The sequence below is a fragment of the Chenopodium album genome, chromosome 2 (genome assembly GCF_948465745.1).
Source record: "Chenopodium album chromosome 2, dcCheAlbu1.1, whole genome shotgun sequence".
Taxonomy (NCBI): domain Eukaryota; kingdom Viridiplantae; phylum Streptophyta; class Magnoliopsida; order Caryophyllales; family Amaranthaceae; genus Chenopodium; species Chenopodium album.
In genome coordinates this window covers 17,027,912-17,050,578 of record NC_137835.1, presented here as the reverse complement: position 1 = coordinate 17,050,578, position 22,667 = coordinate 17,027,912, and the positions used below count along the sequence as shown (strand labels likewise).

Sequence of the window (22,667 nt, the reverse complement as noted above, 5' to 3'; positions counted from 1 at the left end):
ACATGCTAGGGTTTGTTATTAATCTTTTTAGTATCATGCCTAGAATCTTGCTATTATTATTATGCTTTTATATTAACATGAACATGATTATGATTATAATTTTTATTATTGCTATAATTTTATTGTCATGATTATTATTATTATTATTATTATTATTATTATTATTATTAATATTATGTTGCTTGATATTTATTGTTATTGCTTGATCACACCTTTTATGCATGTTAAAGGGAATTTTGGTACTTGTAATCATGCTTAATAAGATATTTAATAATCTTGTTTAGGGTTAATTATGATTATAATTTCAAGTGATTGCCAATAATAGTTTATTTGTGCATTAAATTCAACCAACATAGATTAAACAGGTTTAGGGTTAATCCTATTGATTGCATGTTAGTCAGAAAGCGCACATGAATACGATCAGAATAAAATAGAGGCCTATTATTAGGGCAGGTTCAATCTCTTTTAGGTTAGATTTGTACCTTCATCCCCGAATCCTTATTTGGTTCTAGACCTTATGGAGTTGACGATCTCTTGGATCGTTAAGGGGTGTAACCTTCACCTCGTGAACGGTTTACAAGTTCCTAAAACTTGTTGGCGACTCTTTTGCTCTATCTTCTTCCCTTTTGGACGCCACCGTACTTTAGTGTATGATCACAGTGGGGTTCAAGCTAGTGGGATTTTTAAGGCTTGAAAATATTCCCTACATCGGGCGATCTGGGTTATTTCACATGCTTGTCCTCGCGCCCGGTCGGGCGATCTAATTCACCCAAATTTCGTACCCTTTCGCACCCGGTCGGGCGCCCTTCGCCTGATCGGGCGATATGTAGGCCAAAAATTTCGCCCTTCTCGCGCCCGATCGGGCGAGGCTTTCCCGATCGGGCGGAAAAATTAGTCCATATAAGACGAATTTCGCGCCCGGTCGGGCGCCACTCGCCCGGTCATGCAAAAATGCGTATTTTTAAATACTTGCTCTCGCGCCCGATCAGGCTAGCTTCGCCCGGTCGGGCCCGAGACTAAATTGGCGAAATATTAATTTTCCTCGTTTCTACAAAATTTGGCTAACTCTTTTTCTTCAAACCTGTACAAACACTCATAAAACTCATTAAATTCTCTCATCTCTCCTCTCATAAGAAAAAAAAAAGGAAAAAACTAGACTAAAAAGCATTAAAAATACGGGTTGCCTCCCGCAAAGCGCTGGTTTATCTAGGTCCCGCACGACCTTCTTACCAAGTACAATATCTAGGACCCTTGGCCTAACGCTTGATCGGGTGGTTTCTCACCCGGTCTAGCGGTGTTCAGGCTGCGGTGGGGCTTTCTGACATACCCTGTGGGACGCCAAATCTCCTTATCTGGTGGATCCTCCTTGACTTGGATTGGGGGATCTTCAATGCTACGCACTAAAAACCGTTCTTCGATCAAATGTTGCTTCAAATTGTCATTGCGTTCAACACTTGCAACTCAATTTGGCAGAACACTTACCGTAGGCGCGATTCGCACAACTTGCTCGATCGGTTCCACTTGTTCATCCTCGAAACCAAGACCAACATTATAGAGTGTTCTTTCTATTGTATCGACTTTCTTCTGCCATTTGTCTATCTCATCTGAAAAGGATGCAACACAAGATACCGCCTCCAAGGGATCTTTTTCAAGAGCTTGGGGCTTGTTAGAATAATTTACAACCACGTTAACACTGAAACATTTCTCCTCGGTTATGGAGCTTTTAGGGGCATTATTCAGATTAAAAACAACTTTATCATCCCCTACTGATAGTGTTAACTTACCACTTCTTACATCTATGACTCCTTCAGTGTTAAGGAATGGTCTACCCAAAATAATTGGGGTTTGCATATCCTCAGCCATATCAAGAACAACAAAATCTACGGGTATATAAAATTTACCTACTCTAACGGCGACATCCTCTAAAACACCTAAGGGGTATTTGAAAGAACGGTCGGCCATTTGTAGAGTTATATTGGTAGCTTTTAATTTACCCGTATTCAACTTAGAACACACAGATAATGGCATGACGCTAACACTAGCACCCAAATCACATAATGCATTATCAATCAAGAGATTACCAATATGACAAGGGATAGAAAAACTACCCAGATCTTTTAATTTAGGTGGAGACTTATTTTGAAGTACGGCACTACACTCTGCAGTGAAAGCTACTGTCTCTACCTCACTGATATACCTTTTTCTCGTCAATATTTCATTCATAAATTTTGCATACGAGGGGATTTGTGTGATCAATTCAGTAAAGGGAACTGTTACCTTCAAATCTTTTACCACTTCCAAGAACTTACCAAACTGCTTATCCAAGTTTTTCTTCAATTGACGATTGGGAAATGGAAGTTTGATAATTGCACTACAACAAATTGACCTTTGTGCCACGAGTAAAATCGTGGCACAAGTTTAAAATTTCCGTGGCTATGTAATTTAGCCACGGGAATTTTGAAATTTAATCCCGTGGCACAAGAGGCCGTGGCTAGAAATTTGCCACGGGAAAATGGATGTTGTGGCAAATTACAATTTTTATGCCATGGGTATTTACATGGCAAACAAATTCACCTGCCACGAATATTAACGTGGCTAACAAATTATTTGCCATAAATTTAACCGTGACTAATAAACGATGTTGCCACAAATATTACCGTGAATAATTAGCTTGTTTAACATAAATACTATCTTGGCTAATAAATTTGTTGCTATTAATATTACCGTTGCTAAATAGCTTAGAGGCACCAGATTTGCATTATTTTTCACCTAAATTGATCAACAAACATAATGCATATATACACATAAAATTTGGATATTTTCATTAATAGCATGTAAATTTACAATGTTCATCAAAAAAACAAAAGAAAGAAAATAATAATTGATTAGAGCACAACAAATTTGTAGCAGCAACAACAAGCAAATTAGAAGTAGTAGTGTTCAGAAGAGAGCAGCAGCACCCAACTACAGCAACTGTAGCAAACCTTGAAGCATCTAAAACACCTTGCTTTCTCCGACCACCGTAGAGCCACTTTTACTTCTATTATGAGTGCATTCCTCTGCAAATATTTTGGCATATTAAAGATTCTAGCACATTCACAAGAACATTCTAGCTTCCACCTCTCATGAAGGAGCAAGATCAGTCCCAAGAAAATAATTTTTACTTCCACTAGTTACTACAGAAACGAGTGCATGTCCTGCATGTACAACCAAAAGGAACAATCAGAGCGATGACAGAAGTTCATGTCCAAGACACAACAGAGCAAATGTCATGGATTTTCTTCACTTGATTAGTCTTAACAAACTACACAACCTATCTAAGATCCCAGCCTAAAAGAAGAAGTTTTTTAATTTTTATTTTGATTCATTATTGATTTGAAAGCACATATATGGAAGTCCTTTTTTAGCACTGGAAGATAGTAGTTATGTGGCTGCAAGCCTCATTCAGAAACAGGTGTTGTGGAGTCACAGTGGCTGTTACAATCCCTTTTTTTAACACACAACGAAGAGATATATTAAAGGCCTATCTAACCATAAACTTGTTTACAAAAGTTGCAGTTAGATACTTGCTGGTGCTATTATACTGTATAAAAATTAACCACCAGATGCAATGTGCACATAACCAACGCATAAATATTGGACTAAGGTACTAACATAAGCTTAAACCTATTAAACATATTATACATATTAATCAATCGTAGTACCAATAATACACCCATAGGACCATAGGACATTCACCTTAACGAACCATAATTCATAATGAATAGATTATGAAGGACCAGCATCATAACCAGAGTTAGAAGCAAACAAATCAGTTTCATAGGCAATCTTAGCACAAGCAGGCACAAACAAATGATCCTTATGACCAACTGACATAAACATTTCATTCGCAAGATTAATAATCAGGTGAAAGAAAGTTAGAAAATTAGTTAGATTAACTAAAGGGATTAATTTATGAAGAGAGGCATATTTTGTTTAGTCATGTCGTTGAGCATAGGCAAACACTTTCCAAGAAAATCAGTGATACCATCGAGTAAGTTAGTTGTTGCACCAGCAAAGCACAGTTTGATATCCTGAACCACCCCAATATGCCTCTCTTCATAAATCAATCACCTTTAGTTAATTAAAAAACAAACTCGGGTTTGACCATTAGACACCTTCTTACTCAACTACGACTTTGAGAAGGCTAATATACTAACAACACAAACAATGTCCTAGTTAATGCAAGTAAAACAACTTTTAAAAGGCAGAAGGGGCACTCATCTTGAACCCATATCTTAACATCAAAGGGTTCTGAAACATATTAGCAATCAAACTTGATTAAATTATCAAATTAGGCTCATAATTTTTGGGAAAAAAGCTCCAATCACAAAGTTGCATCCACCAAATTTGATTAACATCAAATTAAGCTCATAATTTTATGAAAATTAATTCCTTGTCTTATTAGTACTCATGAGTTCACATCCCCTCTCAATTTAAATACTACTCATCAAACAATTTCATGTAAATGAGTAACTAAACGCTTGAATCATCAACTTAGCAACTTAGCTTATCTAACAACTTAGATTATCTAACATTGACAAGGATCACAATGACTCTCAATATTCACCTTACACCCACAAGTTACTTTTTTCAAGACACATAATAATCAAACAAGGTCACAAACTCACAAAGTGTAAAATGTGAAGGCATCGATTTCCAAAGTTCTACCATTAACTGCTTATCAACAACTCTTACATCACAATTGACAAGAACTTTTTATATTCAAAATGTAGATATACATAACAAAAATCCATCAACCTAACTGAGGAAACTTAGATAATTTAATAACAAAAAAAAAAAATTATCACAAAACTGATTTTTTTTAAATACACACTTAAAATTGTACAATTTATTCCAGAAGATATGAATTGAGCAATTACGTAAAAAAAATAACCTAATTAAAAGAAGAAGAAAAGGAATTGCGAACAGTGGAAGTAAATTGAAATCAAACAAGCAATTACATTGAAATCAAACAAATTAAACCCAAGAAATCATAGCATTTAACATGAATAATTGGATCAAACAGCCTAAAAATTAACGCAAAAATAAAAACCCAGAAGCCCTAACCTCAATTTTCTGATTTTCAATTCGAAATTGATTCGAATTTATTGTTGCTTGAATTGTTGCATGAAAAACCGTAAAATTGGCTCAAAACTAAGTATCGTATTGAATCTGCTCGAATCAAGGCTGGATAATTTCAATCTTAAGGAAATTTCATTTGATTCTACCTCTAATCGCAAAAATTGAATCCAGGACTTGCAAACAACGGTGGAGATTGACAAGTCGAAAGCCGTGAAATGGGGGAAGCCTTGGAGGTGAGGAAGCCATGGAGTTCAAAAAGAACACTAAATTGAGAATAAAATCAGGATATAACCCTAGATTTGTGAAATTGAAATTGGATTATAAGAAAAAAGAAAGTAAAATCTTACCCTAGAAGCTGCTTGAATGGAGGATAGAAATCGCTTCAATAGAAAATGTTGAGTGCGCTTCAATGGGAGACTGAGAAAGAAAGGAGGAGAAAATACAGAATGAAGACTAGGTAGTTTTTTTATTTTAATTAATTTTTCCTTAAAAACCAACTTTATTTTTTTAGAGGCAATAAAAAAACTAAATACCTTATTTCCAAGTACTCCCTGCCTCCGTGTTTTTTTAAGTGTTACACTTACCGAATCCGGCCGTTTTTTTAATAAGTGTTACACCTTACACTTCCTTATTTTTTGGCAAAAAGCTACATTAAAATATTATATCTCTCTCCTCTCATGGTCTCCAACCAAACCTACTGCTACTTTTTTTTTATTATATCTCTCCTCTCACATTTATTATTTTTCAATAACCTATTAACCCCACTATCTTTCTTTTATATATTTTTAATACTCCAAGTACCCCACTTACCTCTTATTTTATTTAGATCAATTATATTGCCTAAAACTATGTGCCAGTCAAACTGTAAATCTTTAAAAAAAACACATAGGGAGTAATATGTTTATGATTTTTAATGGTGAACAAAAACAAATATTTTGTAAAAAAAAAAAAAAAAAAAAAAAAAAAGTTGACTGTTAATGAAACATGAATTCGTAGTTCCTAAAAAAAAATAAAATTGAATGTTAAGGAAACATGTACCGTGAATGCACTCGTATAAATACACGTACGTATCAATTAGAATAAGGAAATATTATTAAAATTTCTTTTTTTTTTCTATTGATATTTTCTAAAAATATTGATTGAAGCTCATTTTTCCATGCTTCATTGGTATGTTATCGTGTATGTTGTCTTGTTCTATAAGACTATGGCAATGTACTACTGCAGATTTAGTTCAAGAGTGTATTTTATACTAGTACTAAACATAATTTGTGTCAAATAATTAAATAAATAAACATAATTGCCTTTATTTGCTTAAAAAAAATGCCTTCATTGACTTATCACACAACATCTAATGTGTATTATGTTTAATATTCTACCCTATATATATTATTTATATTATTGTAGCATAAAACATGACATAAATTTACGCTTAACACGAGAAAATTATGACATGTGACGCTAGTGTAAAGTTTGCCACGGGAACAAACTACTCGTGGCTCAAATGTAAAGTTTATCACGGGAAAAGAGCTACTCGTGGCACAACTGTAAAGTTTGTCACGGGAAAAACACTACTCGTGACACAAGTATAATATTTTCCATGGGAAAATAAATACCCGTGGCATCAATTTTTCATCTTATATAGGTTTTGTATCATAGTTCATTGTTCCCGTGGCTAGTTGAAATTATGCAACGAATTTGGAATTCCCGTGGCATAATTCGTGGCACAAGTGATGATTTGTTGTAGTGTTGGCTTCGGAGCATTCTTATTCTTGTTTGGAGTAGCCACCTTCTCTGGAGTTGTACCCTGCAATGTAGAATTAGATATGTTAGTATTATCCTTTAGCCCTGCAGGGCTATCAACTACATTGTTTGGTTTAATGGAATCAAGATTAGCATTATTTAATAAAACAGGTTCATCAACTCCGGGCATAGAGGGCCCTTCATAGTTTGAACCACTCCTTAGAGTAATTGCAAATGCTTGATCTGTAGGTCAGGTTGGTTGCGCCGGCAGAGCTCCCTGTTGGCGAACTTGTAGAGTAGAGGAGAGTTGCGCAATTTGATTATCCATAATTTTATTATGCGCTAGAATTTGATCAATTGTCGCATCTCTGCTCTCCATGTGCTTTTGCATATTAACCGACATTACTCTTATTTCCGCCAGAGAAGGGTCAGAAGATGAGGGGGTTTGTTGTGGTTGGTTCTTTTGGCTAGCATTGGGATGATAATATTTCTGCTGCTGTGGCGCCTGTGGTTCTTGTGGTGGTGGATTTTGAACGTTAGTGCTCCGGTAGGAAAGGTACGGATGATTCCGATACCCAGGATTGTAGGTGTTGGAGTATGGGTTATTCTGCCTATAAGCTTGGAAGGAATTAACTTGCTCCACGAAACTCCTGCAATCTTGCTCCCAATGACCTACAATACCACAATTTTCAAAGAAGGCCTCATTAGAATTATTATTAATTGCAGAAACATTAGCTACATTAGCAGTGCTCAGACTATCTAATTTTTGGAAGATAGAGGTTAGTTGAGCTTGCAAAAAGGATACAGAGTCGACACTATGCTTCCCCTTGTTAGCAAATCCTCTAGGATTCCCATATTGGGAATTGTGTATCTCCATATCTTCAATAACCTGACCTGCATCATCAACATTAAGATTCATAAATCTCCCACTAGCTGCAGAGTCTAAAATTATTCTAGAGGAATTTCCAATGCTGTTATATAAGGCTTGGATTAACTGCCATTGCACTAAATTATGGTGAGGGCATTCTCTTTGTAAGTCCTTGAACCTCTCCCAAGTCTCATATAAAGACTCATCGGCTTCTTGGGCAAAGTTCTGGATCGCACTCCGTAGTACTGCTGTTCTCTCTGCAGGATAATACTTGTTATAGAAATTCAAAACAAGAGTTTCCCAGTCAGTTATACCAAATGTAGTTCTATTTAAGCCATTAAACCACAATTTAGATTTTCCAGTTAAAGAGAAGGGAAAGAGAATCTCCCTTATTTGGTCTTGAGTGACCCCGGCTTGCCTGATGGTGTTGCAATATTGACTATAGTCAGCAATGTGAAGATTCGGGTCTTCACCCTTGGCTCCACTAAATTGCTTCCTCTCTATCATCGTTATAAATTGAGGTTTGATTTCAAATTGAACCCCATCAAGAGCCGGATCGGAGTGGGGGTGAGATGTGGAAAATCCGTAAGCTTTGGTTGTGAATAATCACTAAGCTTCTTTGGAGCCGTCATCTCTGATTCTGCGTCTGATGATGTCTCTGAATCGCTAGAACCAGTTGGAGGATCTCGATGATTATTGTTATTATCACCAGAATCCACCAGGATTTGCTTGTAGAAATTTTTCTGCCTATGGAAGGAACGTTCGATCTCAGGATCGAATGGGATGTAACCTAATCTGGAACACCTGGGCATAAAAAAAAACTAGAAGCAAATATGAGATTTGTCTCAGAGAACTAACGCTCTCTGAGACAAAAGAGAAATAATCTAGACTACAAAAACAATCAGAAATAAAAATAAAACCGTTTCCCCGGCAACGGCGCCAAATTTTGACAGGGTAAAGTCGTATCCCCTAATCAAAAGTAAATACCTAAATCCTTTAACTAAAGTAGATAGGGAAGTAGGGTCGATCTCCACAGGGAAAAAAGTCTTTTTACTCCTAATTAATTATTATAATCTAAATTATCTAAATAACCAATATTTATATTTGAGTATGAAATTAAACTACAAAGATTAAGAATAGGGAGAAAACAATGAATAAAAGGATCTAGGACATAGGTTCACCAATAAATAATACTCCAGGGTAAAACATAGTAATCAATCATTGACATTGCATAAATAACACGATTAAAAGGCTCTTGCAATTTATTAATCAACATAGATCTAACATGCTCTCCCAATTTACTAGATCTAAGTTCTTATCACTAGTAGAAAAAACGCATTAGGCAGCGGTTCAAACCCGGTCTAAGGCACCGGTTTGAACCGCTGCCTATTTGAGGGGTGCCAAAAACCCCATATTTGGCACCGGTTCAAAACCGGTGCCATAGGGTTTAATAGGCACCGGTTAACCGGTGCCATAGGGTGGAATAGGCACCGGTTAACCGGTGCCTAATACTGCTCTCCCGCCTTTTTTTTTTGGGTGGTGGATAGTTTAGGCACCGGTTCCTGCCTAACCGGTGCCTTTTGTATATATATTTTTTTTTTCTTTTTTTTTTTTTCCATCGTGCAATAATATTTTTTACAAAAAACCTGCAATAATAATACCCTGTAATTCCAGCAATTATATTAAATATAATAATTAATAATTTTATTATTATAATAACTAATAATAATATTATTAATTATTATATACAAAAATAATATTAGATACAAGAATTCAATTATATATATATATAGATATAAATATTCCCAAACGAAATACAAAAAAAAAAAAAAGTTTCTTACATATATACAAATAATAGTAAGTACACATATATAATGAATAATAAGTTATATATAGTTCAAAAGTTAACATAAATAATTTACAATTACAATGCATGCCATTTACATGTTGAAGGTGATGAAAGACGCCAACATGTCACGAACTTCATTAAGCTCCTTGATTGTCAACGGACCATCCTTTTGGACCTTGCAAAACTTGAAATACAAAAACATTATTTTAAAAATAATTAATTAGGCAAAAAATATGTATTTAATCAAATATTACCTATACGACTTCTATATAGCCCATTTTCTACATTACTTATCAAATGAACTATTTCTTTCTCATAACATGTCAATGTTGGGTATTTGTATGTGTGTAAGCCCTAAAATTGTATAGGAGAGCATTTTATTAAGGTTTATGACGGTTTTTACCCAAAATGGCCCGAATATGGCCTATATGACCTTACTTTGCCCATTTCCTACATTTCTTATTAAATGAACTTTATTTATCTCATAACATGTCAATATTATCTAGTTATAGGTGTATAAGGAAAGAAATCACATCAAAAGAGCATATTAACACAAAATGGCCCTAATATGGCCCATATGACTTCTATTCAACCCATTTTCTACCTTTCTTGTGAAATAGCCTTTTTGTTTCTCATAACATGTCATTGTTGGATAATATTAGGTGTCTAAGGCTAGAAATCACATCAATATAGCATTTCAAGAAGTTCAACAACGCATTTTACTCAACATGGCCCAAATAGGGCTTATATGACTTCTATGTAGCCCATTTTCTACATTACTTATCAAATGAACTATTTCTTTCTCATAACATGTCAATGTTGGGTAGTTGTATGTGTGTAAGCCCTAAAATTGTATAGGAGAGCATTTTATTAAGGTTTATGACGGTTTTTACCCAAAATGGCCCGAATATGGCCTATATGACCTTACTTTGCCCATTTCCTACATTTCTTATTAAATGAACTTTATTTATCTCATAACATGTCAATATTATCTAGTTATAGGTGTATAAGGAAAGAAATCACATCAAAAGAGCATATTTACACAAAATGGCCCTAATATGGCCCATATGACTTCTATTCAACCCATTTTCTACCTTTCTTGTGAAATAGCCTTTTTGTTTCTCATAACATGTCATTGTTGGATAATATTAGGTGTCTAAGGCTAGAAATCACATCAATATAGCATTTCAAGAAATTTTAGGACTTACCTCATCAAGCTGTTGAGTGTCCGTACAATTAGTCACAATGTCAAGCATGAATCTCATCACATACAAAGCACAATCAAGTCCATTCTCTTGTTGTGCGCACTAGCATATGACAAACAAATCACATCATTGAAACATGCAAAGGAAATGAGCAAATATTTACTACCATAGATTTTCAAGATAATCACAATAATATCATGTAAATTACCAACGGTGTCTTCCATGTTGGACCCTTTGGAGCACGACAATGTAGCTTCTTCATAACACTGTAGTATAAAAAATACAATCAAATTTGATTAGTCGTATGATTACTAAATTAGTTATTATTAGCAATAATCATCACTATAGGTTGCTATATATATTTACTTTTGCAATATAGACTTCACGAGCCACTTCTCTGATGATCGAGCTGAATCAAGGTGATAAATTGTGTTAGTGGAATTACAAATCACCATGAGGCTCCAATGCTCCCTACATAAGTTCACAATAGACAAGGTAATTAATATTTAGGATTCAACATATAATGAGGCCAAATCGATTGAATTTGACATGGTTAGTCATACTCTCTATAACATGGGGCGAATATGAACTTGTCTCCCGCACGCGTTGATTCCCTTATACTCTGTTCAACATAGTACAACACATCATGGGGGTTGCCTATGATTTTAGTAGTGGATAACTGCTCGGGGCATAACCACCCAACTTTACACGGAGAATCAGTGTCAGTTAAGTGCTCCTGTAGTGCTCTGCGTGCATGAACATTGATTAATTTATCAGATGTAGGATAATCACCATCAATTTGAATAACTTGAAAAAAGTATGAACTTTATGTAGGCATTGAAGTTACCTCATGAATGTTTGAATGAGGGAAATGTTAAGCTTTGCACCACGCAGAAATTCCTTCACATCTTCTTTGCTGATCCATGCAATTGCATCCTCATCATAGTGGAACATTGCCTTAGGAAGTGCAACTTCCATGGGATCGACCAAATGACAAGCACGGTTGTGAAGAAAGGTCATGTCAGTAGAGAGCGATTGAAGAACAATGTCTTCAACAATTAGAGTAGGTGGCATGGGTGAACCTTTCGAAGAGTGCAACTTCGACGCTTGTTCACTCTTGGACTGTTGTTCACTAAGCTTCTTCTTAGGTTGATCAATTCTTTTAGGCTTCTCCACCCTCTTTCTCTTTGAAGTTTTGCTTCCACTGGAAATCTGAAATAGTTTGGGAAATAATAAGTTTTAGGCTCAAAATGGCTTTTTTTTATGAATTTGACCCAAAAACTTAGAACTTGGTGATTTTTATGTAATTTCAAATGACAAACACTTATAAATATGTGATTATGAGTTGTTTTGAGATGCAAGAAGTTTATAAGTTGAGAAATGTAGAAAATAGGCAAGTGAGTAGCCATTTCGGCTAAAAATGGCTTTTTTTTATGAATTTGACCCAAAAACTTAGAACTTGGTGATTTTTATGTAATTTCAAATGAAAAAAACTTATAAATATGTGATTATGAGTTGTTTTGAGATGCAAGGAGTTTATAAGTTGAGAAATGAAGAAAATAGGCAAGTAAGTAGCCATTTCGGCTCAAAATGGCTTTTTTTTTATGAATTTGACCCAAAAACTTAGAACTTGGTGATTTTTATGTAATTTCAAATGACAAACACTTATAAATATGTGATTATGAGTTGTTTTGAGATGCAAGAAGTTTATAAGTTGAGAAATGTAGAAAATAGGCAAGTGAGTAGCCATTTCGGCTCAAAATGGCTTTTTTTTATGAATTTGACCCAAAAACTTAGAACTTGGTGATTTTTATGTAATTTCAAATGACAAACACTTATAAATATGTGATTATGAGTTGTTTTGAGATGCAAGAAGTTTATAAGTTGAGAAATGTAGAAAATAGGCAAGTGAGTAGCCATTTCGGCTCAAAATGGCTTTTTTTTATGAATTTGACCCAAAAACTTAGAACTTGGTGATTTTTATGTAATTTCAAATGACAAACACTTATAAATATGTGATTATGAGTTGTTTTGAGATGCAAGGAGTTTATAAGTTGAGAAATGAAGAAAATAGGCAAGTAAGTAGCCATTTCGGCTCAAAATGGCTTTTTTTTATGAATTTGACCCAAAAACTTAGAACTTGGTGATTTTTATGTAATTTCAAATGACAAACACTTATAAATATGTGATTATGAGTTGTTTTGAGATGCAAGAAGTTTATAAGTTGAGAAATGTAGAAAATAGGCAAGTGAGTAGCCATTTCGGCTCAAAATGGCTTTTTTTTATGAATTTGACCCAAAAACTTAGAACTTGGTGATTTTTATGTAATTTCAAATGACAAACACTTATAAATATGTGATTATGAGTTGTTTTGAGATGCAAGGAGTTTATAAGTTGAGAAATGAAGAAAATAGGCAAGTAAGTAGCCATTTCGGCTCAAAATGGCTTTTTTTTATGAATTTGACCCAAAAACTTAGAACTTGGTGATTTTTATGTAATTTCAAATGACAAACAATTATAAATATGTGATTATGAGTTGTTTTGAGATGCAAGAAGTTTATAAGTTGAGAAATGTAGAAAATAGGCAAGTGAGTAGCCATTTCGGCTCAAAATGGCTTTTTTTATGAATTTGACCCAAAAACTTAGAACTTGGTGATTTTTATGTAATTTCAAATGACAAACACTTATAAATATGTGATTATGAGTTGTTTTGAGATGCAAGAAGTTTATAAGTTGAGAAATGTAGAAAATAGGCAAGTGAGTAGCCATTTCGGCTCAAAATGGCTTTTTTTATGAATTTGACCCAAAAACTTAGAACTTGGTGATTTTTATGTAATTTCAAATGACAAACACTTATAAATATGTGATTATGAGTTGTTTTGAGATGCAAGGAGTTTATAAGTTGAGAAATGAAGAAAATAGGCAAGTAAGTAGCCATTTCGGCTCAAAATGGCTTTTTTTTATGAATTTGACCCAAAAACTTAGAACTTGGTGATTTTTATGTAATTTCAAATGACAAACACTTATAAATATGTGATTATGAGTTTTTTTGAGATGCAAGAAGTTTATAAGTTGAGAAATGTAGAAAATAGGCAAGTGAGTAGCCATTTCGGCTCAAAATGGCTTTTTTTTATGAATTTGACCCAAAAACTTAGAACTTGGTGATTTTTATGTAATTTCAAATGACAAACACTTATAAATATGTGATTATGAGTTGTTTTGAGATGCAAGGAGTTTATAAGTTGAGAAATGAAGAAAATAGGCAAGTAAGTAGCCATTTCGGCTCAAAATGGCTTTTTTTTATGAATTTGACCCAAAAACTTAGAACTTGGTGATTTTTATGTAATTTCAAATGACAAACACTTATAAATATGTGATTATGAGTTGTTTTGAGATGCAAGAAGTTTATAAGTTGAGAAATGTAGAAAATAGGCAAGTGAGTAGCCATTTCGGCTCAAAATGGCTTTTTTTTATGAATTTGACCCAAAAACTTAGAACTTGGTGATTTTTATGTAATTTCAAATGACAAACACTTATAAATATGTGATTATGAGTTGTTTTGAGATGCAAGAAGTTTATAAGTTGAGAAATGTAGAAAATAGGCAAGTGAGTAGCCATTTCGGCTCAAAATGGCTTTTTTTTATGAATTTGACCCAAAAACTTAGAACTTGGCGATTTTCATGTAATTTCAAATGAAAAACACTTATAAATATGTGATTATGAGTTGTTTTGAGATGCAAGAAGTTGTTAAGTTGAGAAATGAAGAAAAAAGGCAAGTAAGTAGCCATTTCGGCTCAAAATGTCTACTTTTTGATGAAATGATGAAATAGTCAAGTGAGTAGCTAATTTACCTCCTTATTAATCAACTTCACCCATGCACGTGGCCAATCAACGAAGCTACCTACAGCTTGCCAAAGTGCTGTTATCTCAACCTCCTCTATCGGTACGGGTAGTGGGATGTCTTCGAACCCCGCAACCACTGAATCGATCCCAACAGAGTAATGATGTGGCCCCGCCGTAGCACCCGTCGTCGGTTGGGCACTACCATACGCCACCAAACTCAACACGGTACTATTTGCATGCCCTGGGGCTAGAAGTGCACACCGGGTGTCTTCCTACACAAGTAAATATATAAAAAGAAGATAGTTAAGTAGGACTTTTACAACAACATAGATATAACAAAATTCATTAAGGTAGAGGGTTACAAATTACCTGTAACTCTGGAAATTCATGCGGTGTTGGATTTTCAAGCTCCCTCGAGTCCGCATGTGTAGGAGTAGGAACCTACAACAGTACATCAATCATTGCACCTAAAATCTCAATTAACTCGGTATTTTAAAACTTTTAATAACCCAGTTGATTTTACCTGAGGTGACACATCTTCACCACGTATCTCATCTCCTCCATGTCTATCACCTTCTCCTTGTCCTTTTGGTTCAGAACATGAGTCAACCGGGGTACTCGTGAGGAACGGCAAAGTCGGTAAGTTCATCAGCTTCGCCCAAGCATTAAATTCACCAACTAACTCGTTGCGTACTTGTTCCTTAATTGATGCCACCTTGGCATCCAACTCCCCCGGTGAGTTAACACTGGCTCGAGATGTACCCGATTTTGTGTATTCGGGACCCATCACCTTATTCCATCCAAGCAATGACCCTCCCGAACCTACTACTCGTCCTGGATGGTATGGCCTTCCCAAAGCCATGGTGAAAGGGTCATTCTCAATACTTGGTTCAAATTTGCCCTCCACCATCTCTTGAGTGTGCTCAAGCTATAGCATAAGGAAAAATGAGGTCAGTAAAACAGTTAATGGTTAGATGCAAAAGTGACTTAATTTCAACAATTCATAGGTAACTTACTAGCTTATCCGCCAGTTTTTTAGCTTCCGGACCCTTGATGAACCATTTTCCGGTTTTCTTATCAAACGAATGGAGAGAACAAAAGAAATCACCGGCACGACTCACCAAGGTAGTGATCGTGGAACTAGAGGGTTCCTTCGATGCCACTAGAAGCGCTTTAGGGTATAAACCCGAAGCGGCCCACTCAGGTCTCTTTTCAGCAAAAGTCTTAGGACCCATACGATGGACGTATTCCTTCTTTTCTGCATTCGCTTGATTTTGCTCTCGAAGTTCCTACAAAACAAAAAATGTTAGTCTCATTAATACAAAAAGTGTCAAGCTATTATTCAATTGACATCAGATTTACACAAACTTACAATGGCTTTCTTTTGACTCTTCATTCTAACGAACTCTTCCCAATCATCTTTTGACACGGTCGGCCATATTTGCCACGGGAGACGGTTATCCTCTTTGGCATTCTTCTTCTTTGTTTGCACCTTCTTCTTCTTATGGATCCACCGATTAGTCAACTTGGTCTTAAAGCCTCTGAATCTTTCCGCTAATAAAGAGACAAAGACCTTTTTCTTCTCGGGATCATTAGGAATAGAAAACTGCCTCTGCAAGCACAGATTAAAACCGATTATTGGTTTCTATTTAAAAACAATCATAAGGTTAAGGTATCTTAAATTGTCTAAATGTGCCAAAAACACACTTACCCTTGTATCATCCCAAAATGCTTGAATCAAACCCGGAGGTACTTGCCGCATTACAAGTGTAATGGGGATTTTCCGCGAACATAAGCCAACTTGATTAGCATATTGTCGACGCCATTTGGGCCCGGGTTGGCCTTTGTTGTCATACTCCAAGACCATGGGACCGTCCGGTTTCTTAAAGCTTCTCGTCGGACCCCTTGTTTTTCTTTCAGCCGGTGCCTTTTCCCCCCCTCCACCACCTATGTTGTTTTCATCTTGTCCTTGGCCTTGACTTTCAGGAGTCGGGTTCTCACCAACAATCTCACGTGTTGTATTTTCAATGGCCGGTGCACGTTCAGCTAACTTTTCAAAATCGTCAAGCCTACGCTCGAACTCCTCTTGAGCCTGATCCTCTGGCTCACCCAAGTCATCCTCCTTATTCACATCATAAGGAGCATCACTATCATCGGAGTCGTCATCCTCGTACTCGTCCTCATACTCATCATCGTCAATGTCCTCTACCAAACGAGGATCATGATCGTCCGCCATGAGATATAATTAAGCACCTGTCAAAGCAATCATAAAACAATATTAGTGTATAGTAAAGTATATGCATGATAGTTATTATGGTTATGTAGAAGCTATTTTAGCCATTTTCACCTACTTATTACGGTCCTATAACCTTGTATATGCATGATAATGAGTACAAAATGCCAATTTCAATCTACATATGGAAAATAGGTTGTTAGAATGAATAAATGTTAGTTCATACACAAAACAAAGGAGTTGGGTTAAGTAGAAGCTATTTATGCCAGTTTCACCTACTTATAGTCCTATAACCTTGTATATGCATGATAATGAGTACACTTAGGCAATTTCAAACTAAACTATATTTGCAATGAAACCATTACTAACTTTTAATCAAACTACCTCATTCTGAAATTCCTTCGTTGTGGTCTGATCGCATATAACCTGCTTCGTTGTCTATATCATTTAGTACTCCAGGTCTAGGAACAGTGAAAGGTGCTGAATCATCAAACGCATCATATTCTTCCTCATCCTCAACATCTCCAATGCCTAAGATTCTTCTTTTGCCAGCTAGCACTATAGACCATTTTGAATCCATTGGGTCAGTTACGTAGAACACTTGCTTAGCTTGAGATGCAAGGATAAATGGTTCCGCACTATCATTCAAGTGGCCAAGATCTACAAGAGTAAAGTCCTCATGTTTGACGTTACGCCTGATATTATCAACCCACTTACACTTGAAAAGAGCAACCGTGAAGTCACAATAATCAAGCTCCCATATTTCTTGAATTCGACCATAGTATGACAACTCTGCATCGACAGGTGATTTATCCTTAGAACTTGCAAACTCCCTTGACGATGCCACAAGAGTTACACCACTGTTTTGGGTGGAGGAAGATTTCAAATCACGAGCCTCGGTCCAAAAAGTGTACCCATTGATGTCATATCCCTCAAATGAACGGACATCATCCCTAGGACCGTACGCAAGCCACCGTACTGTATCGGTCACATTAGTATCATTCAATCCACTCATTACTCGTTCACGAAACCAATCAACAAATTTCTTATTATGCAACTGCATAAGTGCCCTTTCACCTTTGGATGGAAATTCGGCACGCAAACAAGCCATGTGCTCGTCTAAATATGGGTGCACATCTGAAACATGGTGCAACACATAAAGGTGTGCTTGTAAGAACTGATCTCGGTCTGGTGACATTCGTTTCGACCTAATTGTGCCATGACCATCAAGTCTACCTTCATGTCTAGAAGTAGGAAGACCAATAGGTTGAGCAAGGGCTATGTAGTCCGCCACAAAGTTACCTATTTCCTCACCCACTGTCCCTTGCATTATACTTCCTTCAGGTTGGGCTCGGTTCCGTACTTTATCTTGTAATGTACCCATGTGTCTTTCAAAAGGGTAGCACCACCTCATGAACACTGGACCGCACAACTTAATCTCACGCACCAAATGAAGAACCAGATGAACCATTATGTCAAAAAATGAGGGTGGGAAATACATCTCAAATTTGCACAAAGTCACAACCACATCAACTTGCAAAGCATCTAGTGTACAAGGATCAAGAACTTTGCTACAAATTGTATTGAAAAACGAACAAAGGCTTGTAATCGTTTCCCTCACGTGTTTCGGTAGAATACCACGGATTGCAATCGGTAGGAATACTTGCATCATAATGTGACAATCATGGGATTTCATACTTGTCAGCTTCAATTCTCCATTTAAGGTTACAAATCTTTTCATGTTAGATGAGTACCCTGATGGAACCTTAATGTCGTACAAACATGCACAAAACATACGCTTCTCTACCCTTGACAATGTATAGCAAGCCGGGGGTAAATAATTCTTTTCATCCTTCCCTTTACCCTTAACTTTCTTCTTTGACGCATCTTTGGCCTTTCCCTTTCCCTTGCTCTTCTCCTTCCCTTTTTTCGAAACACTTTCATCTTCTATTCTCGGCTCCTTTCCCTTTCTGACCTTTTCTTGAGGCCACAATTCTTGACGAATCCCCATCTCTTGCAAATCTAACCGTGCACCCTTTCCGTCCTTTGTTTTGCCTGGGATATTCATAAGCGTCCCCAAAAGAGCATCACACACATTCTTCTCTATATGCATCACATCAAGACAATGCCTAACGTCATGTTCTCTCCAGTACGGCAGCTTCCAAAAGATTGATTCTTTCTTAAACAGAGCAGCTGAGACCACAGTTTTTTCTGATTTTCCAAACACCGTTTGTATCCCTTTCACCCGAGCACTAATCTCAGCACCAGTCAATGGTCTAGGCGCAGTATCCTCTTCCACGGTTCCATCGAAAGCCTTTTTCTGCCTACGGTACGGGTGATCACGCCTAAGGAACCTTCGAGTCCGTAGGTACACATCTTTGTGAGAATGAGTCAGGTATACGCTTGATGTGTCATCAATACATATGGGGCATGCTTTTTTCCCTTTGACCTTGTACCCACACAAGTTTCCATATGCAGGGAAGTCATTCATGGTCCACATAAGGGCTGCACGCAATGTGAACATCTCGTTCTGATGAGCATCGAAAACGGAAACCCCTTCGTCCCACATCTTTCTCAAGTCGTCAATAAGCGGCGCAAGGTAAACATCTATGTCGTTTCCAGGTTGCTTAGGACCAGTTATTAGCAATGAAAGCATTACATACTTACGTTTCATGCACAGCCAAGGAGGCAAATTATAAATCACTAAAAGTACCGGCCATGTGCTGTGTTGGGTACTAAGAGTGCCAAATGGATTCATCCCGTCCGTGCACAACCCAAGCCTTAAATTTCTGACTTCATTACCAAATTCCTCAAACTTCAAATCAATGTTCTTCCACTGTGGAGAGTCAGCTGGATGCTTCAGCATTCTGTTTTTCTTTCTTCCCTCTGCATGCCACCTCAAGTTTTTAGCGTCTTTTGGTATTGAGAACAGACGCTTAAACCTTGGAATAATGGGAAGATACCACAACACCTTAGCAGGAGGTCCCTCCGTGCCAGGATTGCAACTCATGCGCTTGTACCGCGACCGCTTGCATCGTGGACACTCCTGCAGTTTTTCATACTCATTTCGATACAAAATACAGTCATTAGGACATGCATGTATCTTCTTATACTCCAAACCAAAGGGACACATGAGCTTCTTTGCGTAATAATAAGACTTAGGAATTTCATTCCCATCAGGCAACATATCACTTAATGCGGTCAACAAAGAAGTAAAACTGATGTCCGTCCACCCATGCTTCGACTTAATGTTGAAAAGTGTTAGCACGGCCGATAGTTTGGAGTATTTTTTACACCCGGGATACAAAGGCTTTTTGGAAGCCTCCGATAATAATTCAAACACTTCACCTTCAACACCTTGCAACATCTCATCCACTTGTTCATCCTCGACCTCATCCGCCTGATCTTCATCGGCTCCATCCTCACCATTATCAACAATATACTCATCATTCTCGTATTCCTCGTCCACATGAATCTCATTGCTTCTAACACGCACATCATTCCGATCAAGATCCCCACTGTACTCTCCACTTTCTCCGTGCCAAATCCACACATGGTAAAATTGCCTAAACCCACGACATAATACATGATCTCTAATGATTTCAACACTATCGACCACATTCACACAATTACAATCAACACAAGGACAATAAAGGCCTTTGCCTCCCAGTGTGCGTTGATAAGCTAAAGCCCTCTCGCAAAACTCTTGAACCCCATTCCAAAATTCCAATGTATCGCGTCTACCATACATCCAACCACGATCCTTCTCCATTTAGTAAATTGTCTCTAAGCATATATATAGCACCATATAATTATAATGTGTAAGTGCTACATATTTTATGTAAATCAAATTCAAGTACAAAACGTGAATATACCATTCATATAGTGAAAAAATGCATGTTTCCAAAGGGTCCTTATCACTCCAACCTAACCCATCCTTGAATGTCTACTCTCACTAGTGAATGTATGTCAACTTTCCAATTTTAAGGAAAATCCGGCAGCATTTCCCCCTAGTTCTCCAAGTACACGATGTAGATAATTAATTACCCACATATGTACCCAGAGAACATAGTGAGGAAATGGTAAGCCGAGATGTTCCTTAAAATCGAAAAGAAAACATACATTCACCACCTAAGTGAGAGTACACATTCAAGAACAGTCCCAACCGGGGACTATTCAAGACTTTCTCCTAATGAGAAAGCCTTGAACGGGTATCTAGGCATATGATGATGCAATTCAAGTATTCTATATATTGTTGTATTTATTTGCAATTAAACAATACACAAGTTGCAATTTCATGAATAAACTTTTATTAAATGGATGAATAGAAAGAAATATAGCTAAGTAAAGTTTAGTAGTCATACCAATATAGCAACTACCCACTTGAGCTCAATATGTATTCCTCAAGCTAATTAAACTCTTTCTTCAATTCACAAATCTGTTAAAAAAAACACATCATTCATTGAACTAACAATTGCTAAACTAACATGTCAATTCACTAATTTATTTATAAGTTAAAACACATCATTCATTGAACTAACAATTGCTAAACTAACAAGGTTACTAATCTCTAATTTTTTCAAAATTACCCATCAAAACAACTTAAAAGTAACCATTCACCCATTCCAAAATTCATCTACTTTAGTAACAAACAAGGTTACTAATCTCAAATTAATTCAAATATACCCATCAAAACAACTTAATATTAACCATTTAAACATTCCAAAATTCAACTTATTTAATAACAAATTTAACTAATCTCTAACTTATTCAAAATAATCCATCAAAACAACTTCAAATTAACCATTAAAAGTAAAATACCAAATTTCACCTATTTAATTAAGTACCAAGGTTAATATATTTTCTATAATTATTTCAAAAGTATCCACCAAAACACATTAAATTAACCATTAAAACATAATAAAATCCAACCAATTGAGTAACAAGGTTACTAATCTCTAATATTTTCACAATTTCCCAATTATATTCAAACCTAAAATTCAGAAAAATTAAATTCAAACCTAAATTTTAATTTACTAACAATGGTTCAAAATACAAAACAAATTAATACATATAATTATATAATTGGAAAATAATGTAAAAAAAAAAATTAAAAATAAACCTTGAACAATTAGGGCAGCAGCTAGCTAGGAGGAGACTCGGTGGTGACCCTCAGGCCGGTGGCGCGGCTCGGTGGTGGAGGAGCCTCAGGGGGGTGGCGCAGCTAGGTGGTGGAGGAGAAAATTAGGGCAGCAGCTACCTGGCACTCACGGCAAATGGAGGAGCCTCAGGCTGGTGGCGCGGCTTGGTGGTGGAGGAGCCTCAGGCTGGTGGCGCGGCTCGGTGGTGGAGGAGCCTCAGGGGGTGGCGCGGCTAGGTGGTGGAGCAACCTCAGGGCGGTGGTTTTCGAACTATGTAGGTGGTTTTCGAAAGAGAAAGAAAGGGAAAACAGAGAGGAAGGTGACGGTTTTCGAAACCCCTGGTGGCCGCCGGTGAAGGTGACGGCTGTGGTGGAGGGAGAGAGAGGAAGGATTGAAGGGTTGAAGGCGGTCGAAACCCAGCTCTAATGAAATAGTAAGGAATGAAGGAATGAAAGAGAAAGAGAGGAAGGAGAAGAGAAGGAAGCCGCGTTTTTTTTTTGAATTGGGTCCGGTTCAATTGGCACCGGTTCAAACCGGTGCCTTTTTAATTTTAGGCACCGGTTCAGGCCAAACCGGTGCCTTTTCTCTTCTTCTAAAATCCCGCCCATTTCTGGACCGGTTTTGGCCACCGGTTTGGCCTGAACCGGTGCCATATAGGGGGTGC

The 22,667-nt window shown here is 36.7% G+C and overlaps 1 protein-coding gene, 1 long non-coding RNA gene and 1 other non-coding gene across 3 annotated transcripts; 1 reads left to right on the top strand and 2 right to left on the bottom strand.

Annotated features, from left to right (window-relative positions):
- Positions 1–2,870: 2,870 nt before the first annotated feature.
- Positions 2,871–5,576, bottom strand: LOC145583866 (uncharacterized). Its single transcript, XR_014100317.1, has 3 exons — positions 5,472–5,576; positions 5,110–5,387; positions 2,871–3,197 (listed from the first exon to the last, which is right to left on the bottom strand). It is a non-coding gene; the product is annotated as an uncharacterized LOC145583866 (long non-coding RNA).
- A 394-nt stretch (positions 5,577–5,970) lies between these two features.
- On the bottom strand, positions 5,971–16,186 carry LOC145569536 (uncharacterized). The gene is made up of 4 exons (XM_081628864.1): positions 16,002–16,186; positions 15,646–15,918; positions 15,420–15,557; positions 5,971–5,994 (listed from the first exon to the last, which is right to left on the bottom strand). The coding sequence occupies exons 1-4, from the start codon at positions 16,023–16,025 to the stop codon at positions 5,971–5,973; spliced, it is 459 nt and encodes a 152-aa protein (XP_081484990.1). The 5' UTR covers positions 16,026–16,186.
- On the top strand, positions 7,872–7,978 carry LOC145607918 (small nucleolar RNA R71). Its single transcript, XR_014105663.1, has one exon. It is a non-coding gene; the product is annotated as a small nucleolar RNA R71 (small nucleolar RNA).
- Positions 16,187–22,667: the final 6,481 nt, after the last annotated feature.

Bases quoted from the DNA above. Each gene is read 5' to 3' on its own strand.
- LOC145569536 (XM_081628864.1), bottom strand. From the start codon at position 16,025: ATGAAGAGTCAAAAGAAAGCCATT. The intron at 15,558-15,645 runs GTAAGTTACCTA...CTTATGCTATAG, and splicing joins AAAAACTGGCGGATAAGCTA to CTTGAGCACACTCAAGAGAT. The intron at 5,995-15,419 runs GTGATGGGTCCC...TTTTTTTTAAAG, and splicing joins CATTGCTTGGATGGAATAAG to ATTTACAGTTTGACTGGCAC.